Source organism: Aythya marila (genome assembly GCF_965140915.1).
Source record: "Aythya marila genome assembly, chromosome: 8".
Lineage (NCBI taxonomy): Eukaryota > Metazoa > Chordata > Aves > Anseriformes > Anatidae > Aythya > Aythya marila.
The window spans coordinates 1892332-1914561 of record NC_139049.1 but is presented as its reverse complement, the minus strand read 5'-3'; the positions used below and the strand labels follow the sequence as shown (position 1 = coordinate 1914561).

Here is a 22230-nt window from a genome sequence, read left to right as displayed (position 1 = left end):
AAAATAATTACTAATAACTATTTACAGTGTGTTGTGTGTTCTTTTGTTGTGTTTTTTTGTTGTTGTTTTAATCTCTGCAGTAGAAAGTAAGGTGATTGTTATCCATTTTGCTGAGGAGGACAGTGATGCACAATATCTTGAATTAAATTCTTCTTAGCTAAGTAGTAAATTTTACAGCAGTAGAAGCCAGACGTCTTTGCTGTAATGTCAACTGCTCTAGCTAGTTCTTAAGCCGAACCAGAAAGTGTGTATGATCTGGAATGAAGGAAGAAGGCTTCAAGGCAGGAGACTGTTCTCCTTGATGAATTTTCACACATTATTGTTGTCTGCTGCAAAAATTAAGCAAGTTCTTTAAAGATTCTTAAAAAAAAAAACAAAAAAGAAAACAAAAAAAAATCTGAACAAAGTGTTTATAAAAGCTCCAACTGTTCCTCTGCATTTATGCTATTCCTTACCAGAAACACCACCAACACTTTCTGTGCTCCTCCTTACAATCTTTTTGTTAAAGTTTGAAGAGTGGGCATATTGTGTTTGTACTCTGTGTTTTTCTTGGGGGGTTAGTTTGGAATAACAAAATGGAGTACATTGACATTAGAGTGCAGACTTACCTATCTGATTTGCAGTCAAAATACATAACTAAAATTAAGAAATATTTAATCATGATCTTTCCACTTTAAATAGATATGCTTTTTGCTCTAATGAATTAACATCAAATTGAAATTTTGTACAAAAATAATTGAGTTATTCAGCAACTTATTTTGGAAATAAAACAGTAATGATTTTATGCACATACATGGGAAAAAGAGAATTGTTCAGTTTACTTAACATAAATTTCCAGATAATGCATTTATTCAAAACAGTGTTACAACCTGTTATGTATTAATTTGCAGTGAAAACTCTTGAGTATCCAAACACTTCCTTTCCAATATTATTATGTGTGTCAGTTCGCTTTAAGATTGGTCTTCCTTCATTAGCTTAAATACAGCTGACACACTAGCATTTCCCTTTTTTGTTTTTTATTCAGAGGAGTCATAGCTTTTACCAACTCTCCAGTTATCTTGGCTAGTTCTGTTCTGAGGAAAAAAAAAAAAAAAGGGATAACGAATTAATGTTTTAAAAGAAAAAAATTTCATCCCTTCAAGGGACATAGCTTATCACAACAAAGGGGCTCCTTATAGCACAGAAATGCACTTACACTTGCTTAGCTTACAGTATCAGAAACAGTGAAAATGTCCAAAAGAAACTTCAATTACTCTGGACTGATAGGTATAGTATGTTCACTCCATCTTATAGAAGTTGATCTTAAAGTTGTTCTTAGAAAATTGGGAATTAAATATAGGGTTTGCTGAACACCCATTGTTTTCAATGTTCTGCTGCTTAAGGAGGTAGGAAAAAAAGATTTCCACATTGTCTCTTAATGACTGAGAATGAATTAAGGAAACTTCAGCTTTTTTGTTGCAAAGAGAAGATAAACTAATACTCTGATTCACCCTAGGGTACTGCTCTGAATACAGATTACCGCAGTACTTTGCACAGACAATAAGAAGAATAGCTAAACCTTAAGATTTTGGCAGGGTTTAAAAAAATACTATAATCTGTACTTTTCTTAGAACTTGTCAATAAGAAAATCCTCCATTTGCAGTTTCATTTCACTTTCTATGTCTCTCTCTGTCTTCAGCTTAATAAGATACAATATTATTAACAGACCACAACTGACAGAAGACTACGTCACGAATCTGTGTTCCTCACTCAGAAAGACCATAGGCAAAAGGTCAAGACCAAGCAATCTTGTGTAAGTGCCACCTCGTGCCTTGTAAAGAGAGAGGAAGAGTTCTTTTACAGGCAGCCCTTGCCCTTCTTTTTCATTTTGGACTTTGCTATGAATTAAGACTTGATCGCTATGTCTTTTGCGGCTTTCATGATGCTTTTATCAGTTCACTGTCAATGTTCTACTCAGGTTTGTAAGAGTTGGAACAAGCCCTGTAAGGCATTCTATTCTAAGTGGAAGGATGTAGTGAGATGTTATTCAACTATGACTCATTGTACAGGATATTTTGAGAAGTTGTATTCAAGTTGTTTTCTGCAGTGAAACCAGACATATTTCAATTAGATATTTTCCACTTGTTTTGAGGACTGTGTTTTGCAACCTTTTCAGGTACCAGAGTGAGGAATATACTACAGTTCTCGATGGAACATTTTTCAGATGAAAGGACTGTTCAACCTGTCATTCATGTGGTGAATTGTTTTATGGGTAGGTTTGCAACAGTTCAAACTGACTAGAGTGTTCCGATTTCTGTTAGTATAACTTCTGACTGGGCAGATTCAGATACGTTGTGTTAAATCTAATGTAGCTATACTGCTGTGGATTTCAGTTAATTAGAATTTTAATCAAGAATTTTATCTCCAAATTTGAGTGTATATTTTGTGATTCCCAGAAATGCATCTTGCAAGGTGATAAAATGATGCGTATGTTTTTTTGGCAGTTAAGTGCTTGAGTTCTTTATGCTTTCATAAAAGTATTGGTGTTTCATATTTTTCTGTGTGAGCAATGTTTTTATTCACTCTCTGGCTTTGGCTAATGAAACAATTAAGTGTATAATTGAACTATGTGCTTGAAAAATAGTGCCATATTAATCTCTAACTTATGTTTATACAAAGGTATTTACATCCTAGATGGCTTTTCCTATTTTATTAAATTCTGGGAAGGCTGCAGAACAGATCAGTTCAGTCGGTCAAACATAACTGCAGACTGTGTTGTTTTCACAGTAGGGACTAATGCTTGTTATCTAGTCTCCAGCCTATTATGACATGTTTTTGTTTTGTGTCTGTCTTTGACAGAGTGCTGTGTCTAGGAGCAGAGTGCCTAATCAGTTACACTGTAATGCTTCTTTTCCAGTACTGAACTGAGGTCAGACATTAGAAAAAAAATAAAATTAAAAAGATCTATTAAATATTAATGTCTTATTAAAGTTAAGCCAGTACAGAGCACAAGATAAATTATTCTGTTTGCTTAAAATTGAGTTTTAAACAACAGCATTGTATTTGTTGCTGGTTCAACAGTTTCCAGGCAGTGGCTGATATGATAAATCACTTTAATATGCAAGCATTTTCACAAGGTTAATTTTACAGGACTAATCATTTCCTTGTATATCAAAGTTAAGTTTTGGAAAATCTTGTTAAAACACTTTCTGTTTCCTAAAGTCAAATCTGGTTCTGAAATTACTTTTAACAGAACATGCTTCAGTATGCTAAGATGTGGATTCATCCTGTTTAACTCGAGGTACTCAGGCTATGGTTCCACAGTAATTAATACCAAGATCTATGCACTGACATAATGCCCAGCAGCACATTTGACCTGGATCAAATATGTGCACATGATCGCATATCAGTTGAATTAGGCAGAGTACACAATACGAAGGTCACTATCTTTATGCTTTTATGCTATCTTTATACTAGCCAATGGGAGGGAAGTGATTAGAATAACTGATTTGACGTGAATGATGCTAGCTAATTATTACAAAAATAACTATTCAAAGTTGTTAAACCACTTCATTCCAGCAGAACGAATTTTATAGTGGATCAGTGCTTTGATTATGATTTTTTAATCATAGATGGGCTATGATGTTTTTTATCTGTATTAGAAAACTTAAAGGCTGCTGTGCCATTGATTCCTGGCCTTAAATTTAAGTTGGGGTTCCAGAATGCCAAAATAAGCAGTCTGTGCCCTCTTTAGCTTTTCTTTAGCTGCTTTTTCCCATTTCTGTATCATTCCTTTTGTTGTCAGCAAAACCATCCTGTGTCTGTGAGCTGAAAAACAACTTGCTGAAAAGCAGCTTTTTTTACGTCATGTTAATCCAGATCAAGTCCTCAACCCAGTTCACTGTTCAGCTGTGTAAACACTCCGAGCATGAATGGCCAGTGAAGAAACAGCAGAGCTAAGCCCTGGTGGCTGAAACAGCAATGCTGCTTAAATGGAAACCACAGCCAAAGTTGCTGCACTGGGAGGCGAGTCATTCTGTGCTTGAGTTCTTAGACGCAGATAAACTCAGTCAATAATTGAGTCCACTTTGAATTTGGGTTGCCTTGTGTAGCTGTCTATATCTTTGTTGTTGATTGTAGAGCTGTCCTAGGATCACTGACTTGTTAGCAGACCACTCAGGAGTTGGCAACTGGTAGAATGAATTTAGGCCTAAAAGCTATATATGCAGTTGGCCTGGAACATTAAATCTCTTCTTTTGAGTACAGCCTTCCAAATTTCAAGGAAGTGTTTGTTTCCTCTTCTCTAAATCATGATGATCTCATTTTTTTGCTTAGGGCTTATTGTTATATTTTATTTGGCTTTGTGGATTTGTGCAAAGCATCTGACACTGTCTTGCATGACATATCCTTGTCGCTAAATTGGAGACACAGATTTGATGGATGGACCACTTGTGGGTAATTAAAAGAGAACAGGTTTAGATCAGATATTTTGAAGAAATTCTTTACTGTGTGTGTGGCAAGGCACTGGCACAGGTTACCTAGAGAGGCTGTGGATGCCCCATTCCTGGAGGTGTTCAAGGTCAGGCTGGATGGGGCTGTGAGCAACCTGGTCTGGTGGGAGATATCCATGCCCATGGCAGTGGGGTGGAATTAGATGATCTTTAAGGTCCCTTCTAATCCAAACGTTTGTATGATTTTATGGTTTGCCTGCAAACCAAAGTACACAAGTGGAAAGATTCTTCCAATTTCTGCAAACTTTCTTCCTAAGTGCAGAAATGTTACCAGTTATGTACATAGTTTTTAATGCTGTTCCATGAACAGATCACAGAAACGGCTGTGTACTGAGTCCAACTGATAGCTACTCAGGTCAGGTATCCTGTATCTGATAGTGGCAAAGTAGATGTCAAGTAAAACACAAAAGCACACCAACCCATAGTGATGCTTTCCCAGAATGCTTTCTCAGCCCCTGAACATCTAACAAAAAAGAAGTAACAAAAAGGTATGAATGTTGAGAGCCATAAATAATCTTTCACAGTCCTTTTGTCTGTGTCATCACTTACCTTTTGATGTGCACTGCAGTACATTCTAAACCCTGTTGTGTTCATAGCAGGCCATGACTCCTTTCATATGCATTTTTTGTTTTCTGTTCAGGGCAATTTTGGAGTCAGAGGGTGGGACCTGCCTCTTGCCTTGGCTTGTCCCAGTATGGAACCAAGATGCATCCAAAATTCACATAGCACTCCCGAGAGCTACAAAGTATGGACTGTGCTTCCATCTGTGCTTATAGGAATGTTCTCAGCTGAAATCCAGCACCTTTTGCAGTCTTAGAAATGTGTGTTTGGCATTGCAAAGAAGCCTGGAAGTAACCTCATCTAGAAATAGCTTCATTAAAAATTACCTTGGATTTTGTCAGGCATAGAAGATATTTATTGGTCTGTTTATCCACATGAATTTAAATACATGTATATATATTTTTGCATCATTTAGCTGTTAAAATGTTTGCTTACATTCATAAGTATTCATGATGTACTTTTCTTTGCATTATTGGTTGAGTTATGAATGCAAAGATGTATAAAATGCAAAGTGACAAGAAGTATTTTACAAGGCATTCTAAGAACAAGAACTTTTTTTTTCTTCCCAGTGTCTTCTCTTACTGAGCTGAATTCTAATTAATAGCACTTTATGGCTCAGTATGATTTCATTATCATCTTAGAGTGTTTTCCATTGAGTAGCTAACAGTATAAGGAATCTTTCCTTTTCGTCTTATGTTTCTATTGGTTTTCTTCTACAAAGAGATTGCACTTTCAGTAGGATATATTTTTAGAACCTTTGTAATTTTATTTGTCATACAAAGGTCAGCCTTAGTGGATTAAAGAAAATATAAGCGTTGGCATAATTTACTGTGGGTGAATACAAAATAATATCCAAAACCTCAATTAGGTGAAATGTAATAAACGTAACATAATTTCCTGCATTCCCTGGGGAAAAGATGGTTTGCATTTAAATTCTTAAGCAACCTTTTCTGAATATGTTCTATTTCTTGCCCTGCTGCAGTCGTGTAAAATTAAATTGGAAGTGATTTCTTGCCATGTGGGTTTTCTCCCTCTCATTCATGATAATACAATACTAGAGGGAATCATAAAAATAATAATTGAGGGAATTCCTCATGTATTTTTATCAGAAGGCCGAAATAGTTGGCATAAAGCCATAACTGGTGTTGCCTTTTTAAATCCAGATATCTTGCCTTTGTCGCTCTCAGATCAAGCCCTTTTGCTCATTATTTCTTTTTTACTTCTATTTGAAACAATGCAAACACAACCAGAGCATTTTGGAGCGGTGGTATGTCGTGTCAACCTGGCAGATTCCAGACTAGTGCTAAAGTATTTTGGTAGCTTTGCCAATAGATGGAGAGGAGGTTGCTTTAAACACTTCCATCTGTGTAATAGAGGTGATATTGCTACCTGTGTGGTCTATTTCACTCTCAGTGAGAGGTATAAAGATTTGGAGGTTTTTGGCATTTCTGTTTAAGGAGCTCAGAAATATAGATGCTGTTACAAATGTGTAAACACACACCTCTTACTGTATTTCATCCCTTGAAAGTTTCAACTTTTTAGGGCTGCTTTCTGGCCTTCTATTTATCCTTTTCTTTACATTGGTTTATGTTCTAAACAAAACTCTTCAACATCTGTCACATTCAAAGAGAGGCTGTTAATTCTCTTGTATTTGAGACTTTTAACAGAAACATGAAAAAAAGAACCTTACAAGGAAGTCTTAGCTCCACAGTAACAGTTCTTCCATTGCTAGATTGAAAAAGGAAAATGGACCCTCAGGTGGAAGGAACCCATAAAACCTTGCACAGTTTCTTTCTGGTATTGTCTTCTAGTTTAGTGTCATTTACCAAAACTAGTCAACAACAACAAAAAGTTTTGATGCAGTTTTACTCCCATGTTTCATGCTTCTGCAACAGGTCTATCTAATCTATGCAAGCTCAAGTTTTTTGACATGATTTTCAATGCCAAAGTGAAGGTGGTAGTGGTGAACATGTTACTGTCACAGAATACGTGCAATTGTTTATTTTTATAGCATAGAGTGGATTTACTAATTGATAGTTAAAGATGTTATTTATTTTTATTTTATCTGGCAAGGGCTGTATTATACCCAGTTTTTTGGTTTAGCATTGGCTGATACTCATGGCACACACAATTCAGCAGCAAGCAGCTCTGAAAATTTCTGATAGCTACAGTGAAAATCCTTCCAAAATTTTTAGTTTCTTTCTGATTTAAGACTCACTTGTGTGAGCTGCAGATTAGAGGGGTTTAGCAGTAAATCAGTTCCTATTGGAAAATTCTGATCTATCGAAAGTGACGTTTTTAGCCAGTAGTGAATGAGGATCAGACATCTGGTGTTACTATGAACCCAATCTGCACTAATCTAGAGCTGCAAAAGTTAAATGTGCTGAAGCCAGAAACTTCAGCAAGCCAGAGCATGCTCATGCTCCAGTTTGTCACTGAATTAGGTCAGGTTTATATAACTCCTCAAACTCTCCTGCTTTACTACAGCATTATTTCCAGGATGATCAGCTATGAGACATATCTGCTTGCAAAGTGTTTTGAAGCTAGGGATTGCAAAGGCTTCTTGACTCTCACTCATAACAGATGGCTCTCTAAAGTTTCTGAAATACCTAACATCTCCAGGACTAAGACAGACCAAATAGCAAGACTGGATATTGGTAACTTTGTCCTGGAGGTCTGGAGAGCTGCTGGCTAACCTTGTCCATTTCCATTGGCAACCAGGGCACATTTTACTGTTGCTATAGCTCATAGTTTTCAAGCTAAATATTGACTAAGTATCGTAAGACTTTCAGATGTGTGCATTTGTCCCATTTTGGTATTTTCATTCTAATTTAGCTTGAGCTTGATATGTCTTCCATTAATTTTAAAATTACCAGCAAGTTAATTTGATTTCCTAGCCAACAGTTATGCTGAGCATTATTTTTTTCCATGTGGTGTTTGTGGGAGTAGAGGGTATGGAACATTTTGTTTGTTTGGGCCCTTTCTCTTCTAAAAAAAAAAAGTCTACAGTAGAAACTTGCTTTGACTTTTGTTTATTAGGAAATTCACAAGAACTGCTGTGTGAGCAATCCATGCATACCATGTCCTCATCTTGTGTGGTTACTTCTGCATTTTATCACTGTAGCTGAATAGCATTGCTTTTGGAATAGACAGATTTCCTCCTAGATATTTTAGGAAGGAATTCTGATGTTTGAAGGTTAAACTGAAAGGTTTCAATGAATCCTCCTATTTTCTTGCATTACCTCTGGTTGTAACGGTGAGCCAGCCATTTTCATTTTGAAAATGATCTTTCATGAACCAAGTACCCAATTCTTAGCACAATTAAAGTAAGCAAGCTACAACAGCATAAGTCTTGGGACTGTCTTGGGCCCCAGTTATATTCCTCCTCACTTACCTGTTCAGATTTGTATAGGTGTCTTTGCATTAGGTGGAAAGATACACCTTTACATACTCCTTTTCTTTATAAAGTAGAAGTCAAGGGTGACGATACAAGGCCACAGCTGTGAGCAATGTGTGGCCAGTGATGGTCAGCACACTGCTGGTTTCTCAGCCTTCCCCAGCTGATGTTGTGAAGTACAGTGATTCACCACTAAAAGTTTTGTGGCAAGGTGATAAAGAGATAACATGATGCCATGTAGATAAACAGACGATTAAGGGCTAAGGCGGGTCAACATGGAATACTGATAGGGAGGGCTTCGCAGAGGTGCTGTGGTTGTTTCAGGGCATTACTGTTTCAGACTTCAGCTGACATCTCAGTAATCCCATTTCTGAAGTAGATTTAATAAAATGTGAAAACACCTAAAATATTTCAACAAGGAATCTAATCTAACTTAATTCAAAATAACTCAGTAACTTAATGTGACAACTCACAATAAGTTTATGCAGCTAGTGTCAGCAGCCCTGTGAATCATTCTAACAGTCTGCAGGCAATTTTTCTTTGAAAGCTTTGTATTGAAAATGTACAAGGGTGTGCTGTGTAAATTGTCATGTAAGAAGACAAAGACCAATTTTCAGTTTCATTTGAAGACAGAATAAAACGCCTAGGAAAAGGATGTAATGACTCATGTAAGAGTAATCACGGTTCATGCAGGGCTGCCCAGCTCCTAGTCCCATTACTGAGCACCCAGTCGTGTTACTAAGGAAATTACTACTGCTTTTCTAGGTCTTATTCATAAAACATGACAATGAACCATGACATTACTTCCTGCGTAATGCCTGTGCCTGAAAATTCCCTGAGATTTTTCATATCTGTCAATGTATATGTTATGACTGATGATTATGTGGTAACTGATCTGAATTTTTGGCATGATATTTTGGAGATTTTTCAGTGAACTACGGAAGATATGGTAGAAACAAGACCTTTTCCTTTATGTAATGAGGAAAATACTAGTGTGCACTTATGTAGTGTGTTTCACTCGATGGTCTTGTGGTACTCAGAGACATGGTTTAATGGGTAACATTGGTGGTAGGGGGATGGTTGGACCAGATGATCATGGAGGTCTTTTCTGACCTTTATGATTTTATGACAACTGAGAAAGTACTATATGGTCTTTCCTGTGAATATATTTACCACTGTGATGTACGTTAGAAAAAAAACTTACAGGAGGTAAGTGGATTCATCAGAACATTAGAATGAAAAGCGTAATACAAGTGTCTCAACTCTTCTTTCTGTGTTCTCACTATAATTATGTTTTTCTTGCACAGGACATAGTGAGACATTTTGTTGTCCAGGACAGGATCACATTCTGGCGGTATGGGTTCCTTTCCCCCTCTCCCTGCTCTTCCCCTCCCTCCCACAGCTGTACATGTATTTTGAAGAAAGATTGTGCCTGAAATATCATATGGGAAATCCCCATAGATTGTTCCACATGGCATGACATTCTGGAATCCGCCACTGTGGCTGAAATGTTTATCGTTTATATGGATTTTCCTGTCCTTAGTACTTACCTGATTTTGCACAACTGGCAGTGACAAAAGCTACCATCACAGCTTGCCATCAGCTATCCCAGATTTGCCATCTTTCCTAGTTCACCAGTATCTCAAATGTCATTGCATTTGGGAAAACCTTTGTTGAAAAAAAAAAAAAAGTGGGTTTAGACCTCATTTTGTGTGAGAACAGTTTGAATTTAGATTGTAACTTCAAGATTTTGTTCAGTATCAGTATAATGTTATTATGTTCTGTAATTTGGGAGGAAATACATGTAGGTATGAAGGTGTCCACCAGCATGCCACCAGTGGTGAGTGAGATCCTGCCACAAGGGAGTGAATCCTTCGGGAAACTGTCATCTTTTATTTTTTTTTCTAAACTTAACTGTTTTTGAAGTAGTTGCTGTAAAAGGGGCGTGGCACTACCAACGGTAATGTTTTCCTACTGCTCACGCCTTCCTTACGGAACCAAAGTGGAGTTGCTATGGGGAGGAAAGCACCAGTCAGAAATGCCACTGTGAGCTTCCTGTACTTTAGAACGTTAGACAAATTTATTTTTCCATTCTTCTATTTTTCTCCAGTCTCTTCTTCCTCTACAACATATTGGAGTTCTCTCTACATGTGTGTGTATATATATATATATATATATATATATATATATTCTTGTATTAAACTAACCATTTTACTTGAGTTTTCTTGATTTCTCAGACTTTTCCAATAAATTTAGTCTCCCAATTCTTAATTCTGCAACATACAGGATGGCTAAATAGTCTTAGCTTGGACTGATAGGAGCAATCTGCCACAGAGAAGGCTGTGGTGTGTACATGTACGCATGCACAGGCTGTGTTCGGACGAAAACAAGCAATAAATGGGATTACCTGGGGAAAGGAGATGGGTGATCTGAATACATGTCTTAAAGGTGATACTGAAAAGGTAGAGGGGAGTGGGTTGGGTCCTTGTGGATCCGATGTCAGGCTGTGCTGTTCTTCAGGGCATAAAGAGAACTTGGCGTTTGTGGTTGTGTGAAAGGAGAGGGCAATGGGTTTGTTGTCTACGGCCAGTGTGTTACTACTGCCTGATCCTCTGCAGGTATTTGAGTCTTTGTGTTAGAAAGTATGTTTTATAGCACCAGCGTGTTGTACAAATATCTTCATGTGACGTGGTGGGATGAGGGGAAGTCTGCTAAAGTCAGTAACGTGGAAAGTGAGCAATGACACTCCCAAGTGTCCGTCAGCGGGGTGCATTCGGGAAACTGTTACTTCTCGCCTCGCAACCCTGGTTTAGCGGCAGAAATTACGGCAGCCAAGTTGTTAAACGCGTGAAACAGGGCCCGGGGAGGTGACCGCATGTCAGCGCCCGGCGTGGCGGGGCCTCGGAGGGAGTGGCCGGGACCGGCAACCGCCGCCCGCCGCTGCCCGAGCCGGTCGCAGCGCCCCGGCCCCGGCCCCGGCCCCAGCCGCAGCCCCAGGCGGCCCGGCCGCGGCAGCAGGTGAGGGGCGTCCGGCAGCCGGGCGCGGCGCCCGAGGTGAGTCCCGCGGAGAGGCGCGGAGCCGGGGCAGCGGAGGGGCGCTCGGGGGAGGCTGCGGCGGCGGCCCCTTGGGGGCGGTTGTCGCCAGCTGCCGCCGCGGCGGGGCGGCTCTCCGGCACGTCCCGGCTCGCCGCCCGTGAGCTCGCCCCGAGCGCCCGGCACCGCGACGGGAGCTGGGCTGCGCCCGAGGGAGCCGCGGCGGCGGGAGCGGTAGGTGTGGGACGGCGCCTTGCTCGGGGCGGAGGGCGGAAGGCTGGCACGCCGCCACGGCCAAGGGTCCGGCGGGCAGCCCTGGCCCTGGCCCTGGAGGCCGTGAGGCGGCGGCCCTCGGGACGGCCGGGCCTCCGCCCCTAGCGCGGGGTCCGCGGGAAGCTGCCGAGTGGTGCCCAGCTGCAGAAGGGGTGCGCTTGAGATACCGAGGTACTTCGCCGAGGACAGAGAAAGGAAATACTCTTCGTATTGACTTGTTCTTTTTTTCTCTCAGGCGCTCGTATAAAGGCTCTTTTTTTTTTTCTGTCCAAATTTGCAATTTAGATAAGTTGGTTGTTAGTTCAAAATAATAAAGCGAGTATTTGCTGCTGAAAAAAAAATAAATTAAATATTTCGTTTGCAGTTAGAGTCATTTTTTCTTCTTTTTGGTACTAAAATCGTGGGAACAGAGCAGCAAGCAAAGTAATAAATGACTTCCTATATGAGAGGAAGAATAAAAGCTTGTATTTTGAAGCTTTAGCTGAAAAAACACTTAGATTAGACAGTAGCCTTGGTGACATCTGCTTCTGCCAGCAAAATGGGAATAGAATGGTTATTGCAAGTTAAGGCTTCAGGATTACTGGGCTGACTGGTTGGGCATGTAAGTTTCTGAGATGATTTTATAGTATAGGCCAAATGATGAGGTCTGTACGTGTTTATTCTTGAGAACTCTTCAGTGATCACTTTTTCATGTTCTGCATGCGTTCTGTTTCACGAGAGTACTAGTTATAAAGCACATTTAAAATATATTGTCAGATTACAGTGCAAGGATGTATGCGGGAAATGATGTGTGTATGCATGTATATAAGGAAGGAGAAGGAGAGCAAGAAGAGTTTGATGACTCAGGAGCCTTTGGAAGCACTGACCTGTCTGTAATCTGGTGCTGAGTTTTTGATGTTTGACAGACTCATGTGTTTTCTGATAGTAGCTTAAAGCCTTTGAACTATCGTGTATGCTTTCTCAATCTATTTCTCCTTATCGTAACAGGCTGTAGGTTATCGAACCTTAATATTCTTCTCATAGTCCTGCAACCTGTTTGCTATAGCAGCTACTGCAGAAGTTTATCCTGTTTAAAATACAAACAAAATAAAAAACATAAAATGCAGATTGTAGCCATTTTAGGAGTAGAAATAATCTCTCTTTTATTATACAAATGAAAAAGACTACGTTGCTTCTTGGGAAATAACATGTAATCTGCCTTCAGTTTATAGCAGCTTTATTTTTGATTTCATTTCTTCCCCTAATATATTAACTTCTGTGGCTTTTCAGTCATGCTTTTTGTGTTTCCCTAAGTTTTTCTATTACTACACAAAAAATAAATCTGAGGAAATTAAATTTATCTTTTTTTTTTTTTTTCCCCCTGAACTTGGCTTTCTTTACCACTGAAATTGATTGCTTTCTTTAGTTCCCACATGGATATCCATAGCACATGTAAATGTACCAAGTAGCTCAACGGCAAGAGAAGAGTTTTATATCCCCACTCCTGTTACTGTTTTGGAGGGAGGGAGGGAAGATGGAGGAAACTTGTATGGAAATGTACTGTGTCAAAAGTAAGTATGGTTTTCGTGAAAGTTGACTACATCCCATAACAACTAGAGAACATAAGGCAGTTTTTGACTGGATGTGTTAAACCATTTTCAACCCTCTTAGCTTCATAATATATATAATGATAAAACAATGGTAAAAACTGAGTCAAGTGTTGTGCCATGGGTTATATAAGCAACAGGTATAGACTTCGGTGAGTCTGAAGTCCAGGGGATTCTCCTTGTTAGGAGTAAGGCTTTGAGAGAAGTGTGAATCTTTTAATGTCCAAAACTGATGTAGTTATAATGTAGAGTTTTGAGATAGCTTGAGAGTCTGATTCAGAGCTCAGAAATTGCTTTTCAGTTCCCTTTTATGAGACTTCCATTAGCATGACCATGTACTTGCTCTGTTTGTTATGCTGTTCACGAATCTCCGAGGCCGAAGTGGAGATTGCTTTTCCTTCCTTTACCCTCCTCCAGCGTGCTGAAACAATGAAGTAGCAACCATTGGCACCAGTTGCGCTGTGTTGTGGGTTGGGAGGGCCTCTTGTTCTTGTACCTGTGTCAGGTTGAATGGAGCTTCAGAATGCTTCGGACTGCAAACTGCGTCGGCAAGTATGTGAAGACTGAGCTGGAAAGTTTGTGTTTGCATCCCAAAGCTAAAAGGACATAAACAGAAGAATTTCCGTATATTATTTTTGAGCAAAGGAAGGTTTTTTTTTGTTTGTTTCATTGTTTATGTGGTTCTTTTTGGTTTTGAGCAACGATGTGAAGAGACGCACACCCCATTGGATTAGATCTTGGTTCATGTTTGGTCTTGCCCACCAGATAGGTATTTTATTCTGTGTCTGATCTCATATGGTTTCCTAAAGGCCATGTTGGTTTTAAAGATGACTTAGTTTGTGTTCCCTCATTCCCATTCACAACAAAAAGACAGGACATACCACAAATTACCTGGAAACAGTTCATGCCCTCCAGTTCTCTGAATGCAGAATCCGACTTCTGCCAATTATACTTCTGCCTTATACTTTCCCTAATTACAGACTGAAGAAAGAGAAATTGCACTCTCTATAAAAAATATCAATGTGGACTTTTAAGTTACTTTTGGTCTCTCCTTCCGCTATAATTTCTACCATTTCCATTGTTGACTGCGTGATGACAGATATTTTAAGTTCACTGTCTCTTAGGGAGTAAAACTGCCAGGGGTTCTATCTCTAGCAAAGTCAAACATTCTTTGAATCATACGTTAAAGTATTTGAGATATTCCAGAGTCTTCAGCTGAGGAGGCTTCCTCCTGCAGTGTTTACATTGAATACAAGAAAAATGTATGGACAGTTTGGCAAGACTTTTGTTACCAAGCTAATTGTTGTAATTCTTAGTTTACATTTGTGAAGAATACTTAGTATAGGAGCAGATAAGCAAGCAGATAAATTTGTATAGAGGTTAGCAGACCTGTTTGTTTTGGTTTCTGAGGGGAGGATTGCTTGAAATATTGTCAAAGCTTCTGTGCCCGTGTAATTGTGGCTAACTGTATTGCAAGTTTTTGAATGCCTTGAGATTCTTACGTTTGGGACTCTAACTCAACTCCTCAAAACAAAACTCAGATGTGAATTTGAGGATTGGGTGTTGAATATGTGAATTGGAGGACGTTATTAAGGGAGTGAGTTACGCGGTACAATGATTAGGACATAACTGAGGGTGTCTGGTTCGGTTTTCTTTAAAAAGGGCTTGTTAGGAGGGGAGGTTAAAAGGAGAATAATGTACTTCAGGAGATCATCATTCATTTGGTGAAAAATTCCGAGATCAGATTAGAATCCTATTGGATTGATGTAATTATCCTGTGATTCAATTAGGAGAAGGGACACTTACCTTCCTTTGTGGATCCTCAAACACATGGTGACTGAGAGTGTACTGTCATTGTAAGCCTATCATGGACTCAGCTGGTATCAGCTATTAAACTGAAGTGTCTGTTGTTTTAAAGTGTCTTGGTTTTGCTATCCATCCACATGAACTATCGTGTTTCATAGTGATGATCTTGCAGAAAGGCCAAGGAAAATCTTGCTGAATGGATAAAACACTTAAATAGTCAGAATTCAGAGTTTCGGAGGGTTTTTTTTGTAAACCAATAAGAAAATATTATTATTAAATACAGAATCTTAGCAGCTCCAAAATAGGAGAATAACAATACATTTATGCCATATGAGCAAGCTAGCCTCCATTTTTTAGGCCATTTATAAATGATGATTGCTTCCTTAATACATTAAACACAAAAAGGTTGAGTTTTCAAATGATTGTGTGAATTATAAGGAGCTTATTCCCTCTCCTCCTCCCCCACCCCCCATATTGATTGAGATCAATTTTATAATTCCTTTCTAATAAATTAATTTACAAATTAATTTACTGGAAATAAGCTCTGTCATTCTACTCTAGCTAGGAAATTGTAGCCTTGTGGTAAACGTTTGCATTTTAGAGCTTCCCCTCTGTACCAGTTGTTTTGCTTAATAATAGACACAATACAATTATAATACAAGCCTGGCTTTATGACACTTTTGTTTTGTTTTGAAAATAATTATTAATACTAACCAGCAGAAACTGTGTCTTCAACGCACTTGATAAATGGAGAGGTGACTTAGTATTTCACATCAAGGGACCATATGATGATTTAAGATAAAGATTTTTTTATTATGATTATTTTTGGTGAGCATGTGGTTTGGTTTCTCTAGGGTTTTGAATTGTATTTGGATCTACACAACTAACAGTCTGACTTCTTTTTAACTTCTCAGCTCTTTTCTACTCTTTTCAACAAGAAACATTACCGAGGTCAAACAGATTCTCTCTCAGACCAGAGATGCTATTTCCAGAGGCTTTTCTACTAAAGTATATAGCAGCTCTGTTTAGAGTCTTGGCAGATTTGAAGATGAAAAAAATCATAATCTAAGCGTTTCTTATCATGAGCGAACATTTATTGTAGGGCCTTCAACAAGGGAGAAATGGGAAGGGGTTTGTGATGGATGTCTGGAAACTTTACCCAGCCTGTGAATCTCTCTTCAGTGCAGCTGACAGAAGATAGCAGAATTCTTTCATAGGTTTGACATCAGCTTTAGTGTTACTGTAAAACTAAGCCTGTTATGATAGTCTCTGAGCAGAAATAACAGTAGTTTCAGTGCAGTGACACTTTTGTAGTCCTTGTTGTGCTGAGGCTGGAGAAGGGAGCAGGAGAGTATAGAACCAGCTATGTTTTTGTTGCGGCACCTGTACATTTCTCCAAACCAGAGGAATTCTTGTGTAGGTTTAAGAAGCTGACTTCCAGGCTGTTGGACCTTCGAGGTACTACTCTTTTTTTCTGACATGAAACTAGACTAAAGTCAGAACAGATTCTTTCTAACTTCTATCTCCAAAAAGCTTTCCTGGCTTCTGATTTCATATCAGTCTGTGCTGCTCATGCACTTTTTCCAGTTTTCATAGGAGACACCTGGTTGACTAGTACCTGGCTCAAATAATGTTGGATTGGATGACTTTACGACGTTCATTCCATAGAATAGTTTTTGCAGTCTAACATACCTGGATAGGATAAGGCAGCTTGTCTTCTGAAGTAAGCTTTTTTTTTTTTTTGAGGATGAGTACAGGGATCTGTTAATGTGCCTGAAGTGTTTGTCTCTGAGAGTTTTTTGCTCATGATAACAGAAAAACCTGTACTGTACAGCAGGTTACAACAGATGGTACAAGAGACTGACAGCTATGCAAATCCCTAATGTCAGCAATGATTTGAGCCAGCAGTCTGTGCATGCTGCAGAAGAGAATTCCAGTAATCTGTTGCTGCCCTTATCTCTCGGGTAGAGCCCTTTAGTTTTCAGCTTGTTGTAAATATGTGACCAGTTCTCTGCTAGATTTATTACTTGAGCAAGACTTTTCAGGAAGTATTTCCCTCACAGTGTGCCAGCCACTGGATTTAGAAGTGTCCAAACCAAGCTGTAGAGTGCCCTCTTATTTTTGCCTAAATGCTCTTAAAATTTTGCTTTTTGTTAATGATTCTAAGTTGATGTCTGACTCCTCAGAGGATGTGCGTAAGCAAAAAAGGAGGAACCTCATACAGAAAAATGGAGAATAGTTCAGGGTCTGGTGTTGCATATGTGCTCAAATCAGTTGTTTTTTATTGTGATTTCTCATGTACGTAAAAGTTAGTATGCACATGCTTGACACATGCAGTTGGGAGCAAATGTGACTTGATTATAATACAGCCTACCTCTTGAAGAAGCTGACTGCCTTAAAGCAAAGCAGAAGTTCGGTTTTAAGTGCTTTTGTTAATTGTGGTATTTAATTTCCATTAAAATGGGGCTTTGATTGATGTCCTATGATTTTTATTTTTATTTTTTTCCAGAACCAAGAATGATAGCTGCAGGGAAATTTGCAAGCCTTCCCAGAAATGTCCCGGTGAATCATCAGTTATCATTAGCTTCTTCCATGGACCTTTTGACCACCAAACCTTCACTAGCTGAGCAGCACTCAGACTCCTTTCAAGACATCTCTATCCATGGCACTCTCCCCAGGAAGAAGAAGGGGACAGTTCCCATTAGATCCTGTGATGTATTTAGCCACATGGGAACGTTACCGTACACCAAAACACACCGGCAGCAGCCACCTTTTATACAAGATGTCATAGAAGAGTATCCTCTACCAAATGGAAAGAGCAACAAACTCCATGCCAGGTACTTGTAAAACCTTAATTTACATTTGCTTGTTGCGTAGGAATTATTAGATATTTCTCTAAACCTCTAAATGTCTAGTTAGTGGTACAGATGTTTCTTATAACTTTGAGTGCTAATGGAAGTTGATTTCTTCTCATGTACTCAGTTTAGCTCTTGATGGGAGGAGACAAACACAAAAAAAAAACAATGTGAAACAGGCAATATTTGGGATTGTGTGGGAATCTGATGCATAGATTTCAGGAATTCTGAGAATTTCTTTTTTGACTTAATATCTCAGGCTTTAACATAATTTCCCTTTTCCAGTAAGATCAGTAGTCAGTATGGGCTGTCCAATATGAATGCCTGTTTAAAATTACCTTCTATGCCACTGTGTTTGTGGCACTTAGGGATTTGGATATTTAGATATCTGTGGAGCTTTTCAACAATAATTTTCAAGGACTAGGTATTGCCTCTGAACCTTTAAAAGGTATAGCATTGCTATACTGTTTCCATGGAGGAAACTTTTAAAATAAACTTTAACTTTTTTATTTAAACTTTAAATAAAGAATCAGAAATCACTGAATTGCTTTGTAATGGCCCTTTGGATTGTTCTAACAGAGCAGTTTTAACCAGAAAATCAAACTGGTCAAACTTGTTTTGGATTTGAATTCAGTGCTTACAGGGATGAAGTGTGGAGGAAAGGAGAAAATGGTACTCTAGCTGCTTCCTACCTAGAGCTGTGTGTGAGCTGTTGTTCTTGAAGACTCTGTAGAACCCAAAGTACGCTCATCAAACTATTCCCATAGTAGTCATTGCCTCACTTCTGACTCTTGAGAAGAATTCCATGACTCTTGAGAAGAATTCTCAAGAATCTTGAGTTCTGCTTTCCTAGCTATGCTTTCTTTCTGCTTTCCTAGCTATGAATTCTGCTTTCATAGCTAGCTTTTGTTTTGGGAATCTGTCTTCACCACCAATATTAATTGCCACAGAAAATAATTTTGCGATTAGCTTTGTTTGTTCTGATATTTAGGTCTATAAAATGGGGACATTTTTTTCAGCTAACATAAGAAAACTTCAGTGCAATATAGTGGATCTATTAAAGGCACAAAGGTGAGTGAGCGTCAAGTTGTTTGGGTGACAGAGATAAAGGTTGAGGAAAAGGTAACCGAATAACAACTTCTGAAAAAGCGTACACAGTTTACTTCTTTCATTTATAGGATATGTTCTCAAACCTCATGAGAGAAGGAGAGTTCTAATTATATGGGGTTGCGCGTGTACAGTGTTTTTTGTTTGTATGCTTTTGCTTGTGGCATACGAGATCAAACTTTCTCCTCACTTGAAAATAAATTTTTCTTCTCTATGTCCCTTTTACTTGTGAAAGAAAAAAGGACCTCAACATGTTCAGTATTCTGCTGTCAATGACCTCTGAAACATACCTGCTTACACAAACTGACTTCTTAACATAATTTACTTCTTTGATTCTTGTACTTTTAGAGAACCCAAGCAGCCATGGTTGCTGCTATTAAAAGAATATGATGGTATACGTAGAAGTTTTCTTACACCTTCCTTCCCAGGAGCAGTTAGTAAACATGATTTGCAAGAGGTGTTTTTTCTCTTGGGAGACTAGAACTTCTATATTAAATATAGAATACTTGTAACTGGTAACTTTCTTTGTCCTCTGAAGAACACCTCTGCGCAAGCTGTAAGAGTAAGAACAGAACGCTTGCAAGGAAAAGGTGAAGAAGTTCTTTCTAATCAGAATGAAAACAAAGCTTTTGAAATGATAAGGAATTCAAAGGATGTTGTCAGTCTAGCCTATTCATAGAATTTGCATATTTTGAGTCATAACAGCAAGTACTGTTCCTGTGTTTGATTTTCCAGCGACTTTGCTAAAACACACACGTGATATTATGTTAACAACTGCTGCCTTTCGCTTAATTTTAACAACAGATCTTTATACAGTCTGCTCCATATCCTGACAGCCCAGTTACATTGGAGCAGGAGGTACTGTTAACTTGACAGCAAATATGCCACTTCTCGAGTCTCCTTTGGGTGACTGTACCATTTGCTAGTATATTTTAAAAGAAAACTGGGAGAACAAGTCTGATTTTCCTGTGGTAAGAGTTCTGCTGTATATGCTAAGGTACATGTATATTCTAACACTTACACTCAAATTGAAATTAGTTGAGACTGACAGTATAGGGAAGTCCACATTACCTTATCTGTGTTTTATGAATCCAGCCCTGTAATAGTTTGATTCTTGTAGGGACATACATATAATGATACAAGGATATTCTCATTAGGAGTAAGTCAGCCTTTCATGGCTTTAATGCTGTTTACAAAAAATGTGTGAACACGTGTTTTAGTCAAACTTCTGATGCATTGTTCAACTCTGGTGCTGTATTTGGCATCAGCACACCAGAACTAACAGTCATTAGGACTGCAGTGTTCATGTGCATGCGGATCTGGTTATGCTGAACTTTGACTCAGACATGTCCATAGCTTTAAGCTTGATAACATCTAATTTTAAAAGCATAATTATGGTAACATTTTCAATAATTCAGAATGAGTAATATAGTCTTTAATCAAATGTATTTTATATAAATAAACATACTTATTTATATAAATACATAATTTTGTGTTACAAAAAATAGGACAAAGTAAGTTAGTAAGTTTGTCCTAAAAATAGGACAAACAAAGTAAGGAGAATGGGGAATGAAGATAATAAATTGTATGATTACCTAATGGAACTCTTGATTTCCAGAAACGTCTGTCTTATGTGACAGCTAACTAATTACATTGCTCTGTAGCTAAGATGGAATATACATGTATGTATAATTGTTTTTGTAGGATTATATTCTGTTGGGTTTTATATTTTTACAACCAGAAAAGTATGTCTTTGTGGAATTTTTAGATTTCTTCTGGATTAACATAGAAAAATATAATTCTGATGTACAAAAGCATTCTTCTAATGTTTTGGTAGCTACTTCATGCAAATGTTTCAGGAAAAAAACAAACCACACAAGAGATGAAGATGAAAAACATGATAGTCACTTCTGAAAACTTGGAAATAGTATTTTGCCGGCTTTCAGTAAAGGAAGATTGTGTTCTCTATTTGGTTTGGGAACTCACAACTGTGCTAGTTTGTTAAGAGGAAAAAAAGCTTTATGAGAAAGACTGTATGCAGTTTTTTCACGTCTCTTGGAAATAATTCAATGGCCAAAATTAGAAGTAACTGAGCACTTGAAAGCTATTCTGTTTTATGAGAGAACTCTTGTTTTAGCTTGTATGTGATATTTTTTTTAATCTGATATTGACAATTAATCCTAAATAAAACAAAATTGGAATTTCCCTTTGATACCTGATCCATAGCTCACCCATGTTTAATTAGCTTGACCTTGTTTTATGATGTCTTTATTTAAAGAAGAAAACCTTCAAATGCATATCTGTTGGTAGATTTAAAAAATATGTATTTTTTGTATTGTGTATCTGCTGGGTGTAGGGCAGGTAAGGGGTAGGTTGGGGTCAGCTTCATTCTTTCACTGAGAAATTGGGCAAACCATCTGTAACACTTTCCAATGCTCACTGAACCCTGTTGCAAAATATCAAAATGTCAAAAACAACCTGTAAACCTGTGTTTATACACTAGCCCAAAGAATCTACGTACAAGCACTAAGAATGCACTTCGTGGTTCTGAAAGTATGGTAGGTGTATCCAGCTTTATATTTAGCCTGACTTCAGTCTGTTTCAATTTGAGTACTGATTAGGAGACTGTTGTTTTTCTTGAGTCAGCTCTTTTTTTCCCCGCAATTTCAGATGAAGTGCTATCATCTAGCATTGGACTTTCTGTTGGCCACAGTTGAGTTATTTCAGACAAGATCGGTTTATCTGGTCATTTAGGATGTTCTATATAATATTTCTGATCTTCAAGGCTCTGCACATTGAGCTGGATAAAACTTATATAGTTCTCTCAAATATGTGATAACATCTTAAATAACTGTCCAGGGGGAAAAAAAAAGTTCAATTTTAAACTGACTACTACCACTGACATTAGTAGGATAACTTTATCAACAGAAAGCTAAAGAGATTCACTGTCCTCTGCAGAACTGTCCTTGGTGAGTAGTACATTTGGAAGTTAGCAAGGTGTTGGTATTGAGTTATAAAGCCATTGATGGATCTTAGGTTTGAAATTGTTGAATTGTTGTTTAAGGTGAGGAGGAACTTTTTATAAAGCACATAACTTTTGAAGTAAAAATAATTGGTTTTGG

The 22230-nt window shown here is 38.2% G+C and overlaps 1 protein-coding gene across 4 annotated transcripts in view; it reads left to right on the top strand.

Annotated features, from left to right (window-relative positions):
• BCAR3 (BCAR3 adaptor protein, NSP family member) overlaps positions 1-22230 on the top strand; it is a 99804-nt gene that overhangs the window by 31985 nt on the left and 45589 nt on the right. For 2 of the 4 annotated variants that reach the window (XM_082766249.1, XM_082766251.1), the window contains one exon: positions 17656-17983. In XM_082766249.1, the coding sequence (XP_082622375.1) occupies positions 17664-17983 (320 nt within the window). In that variant the 5' untranslated portion in view covers positions 17656-17663. Of the gene's footprint in view, positions 1-11368; positions 11503-11698; positions 11716-17655; positions 17984-22230 lie in introns of those variants that run through there. The other 2 variants (XM_082766250.1, XM_082766252.1) reach the window with 2 other exon arrangements.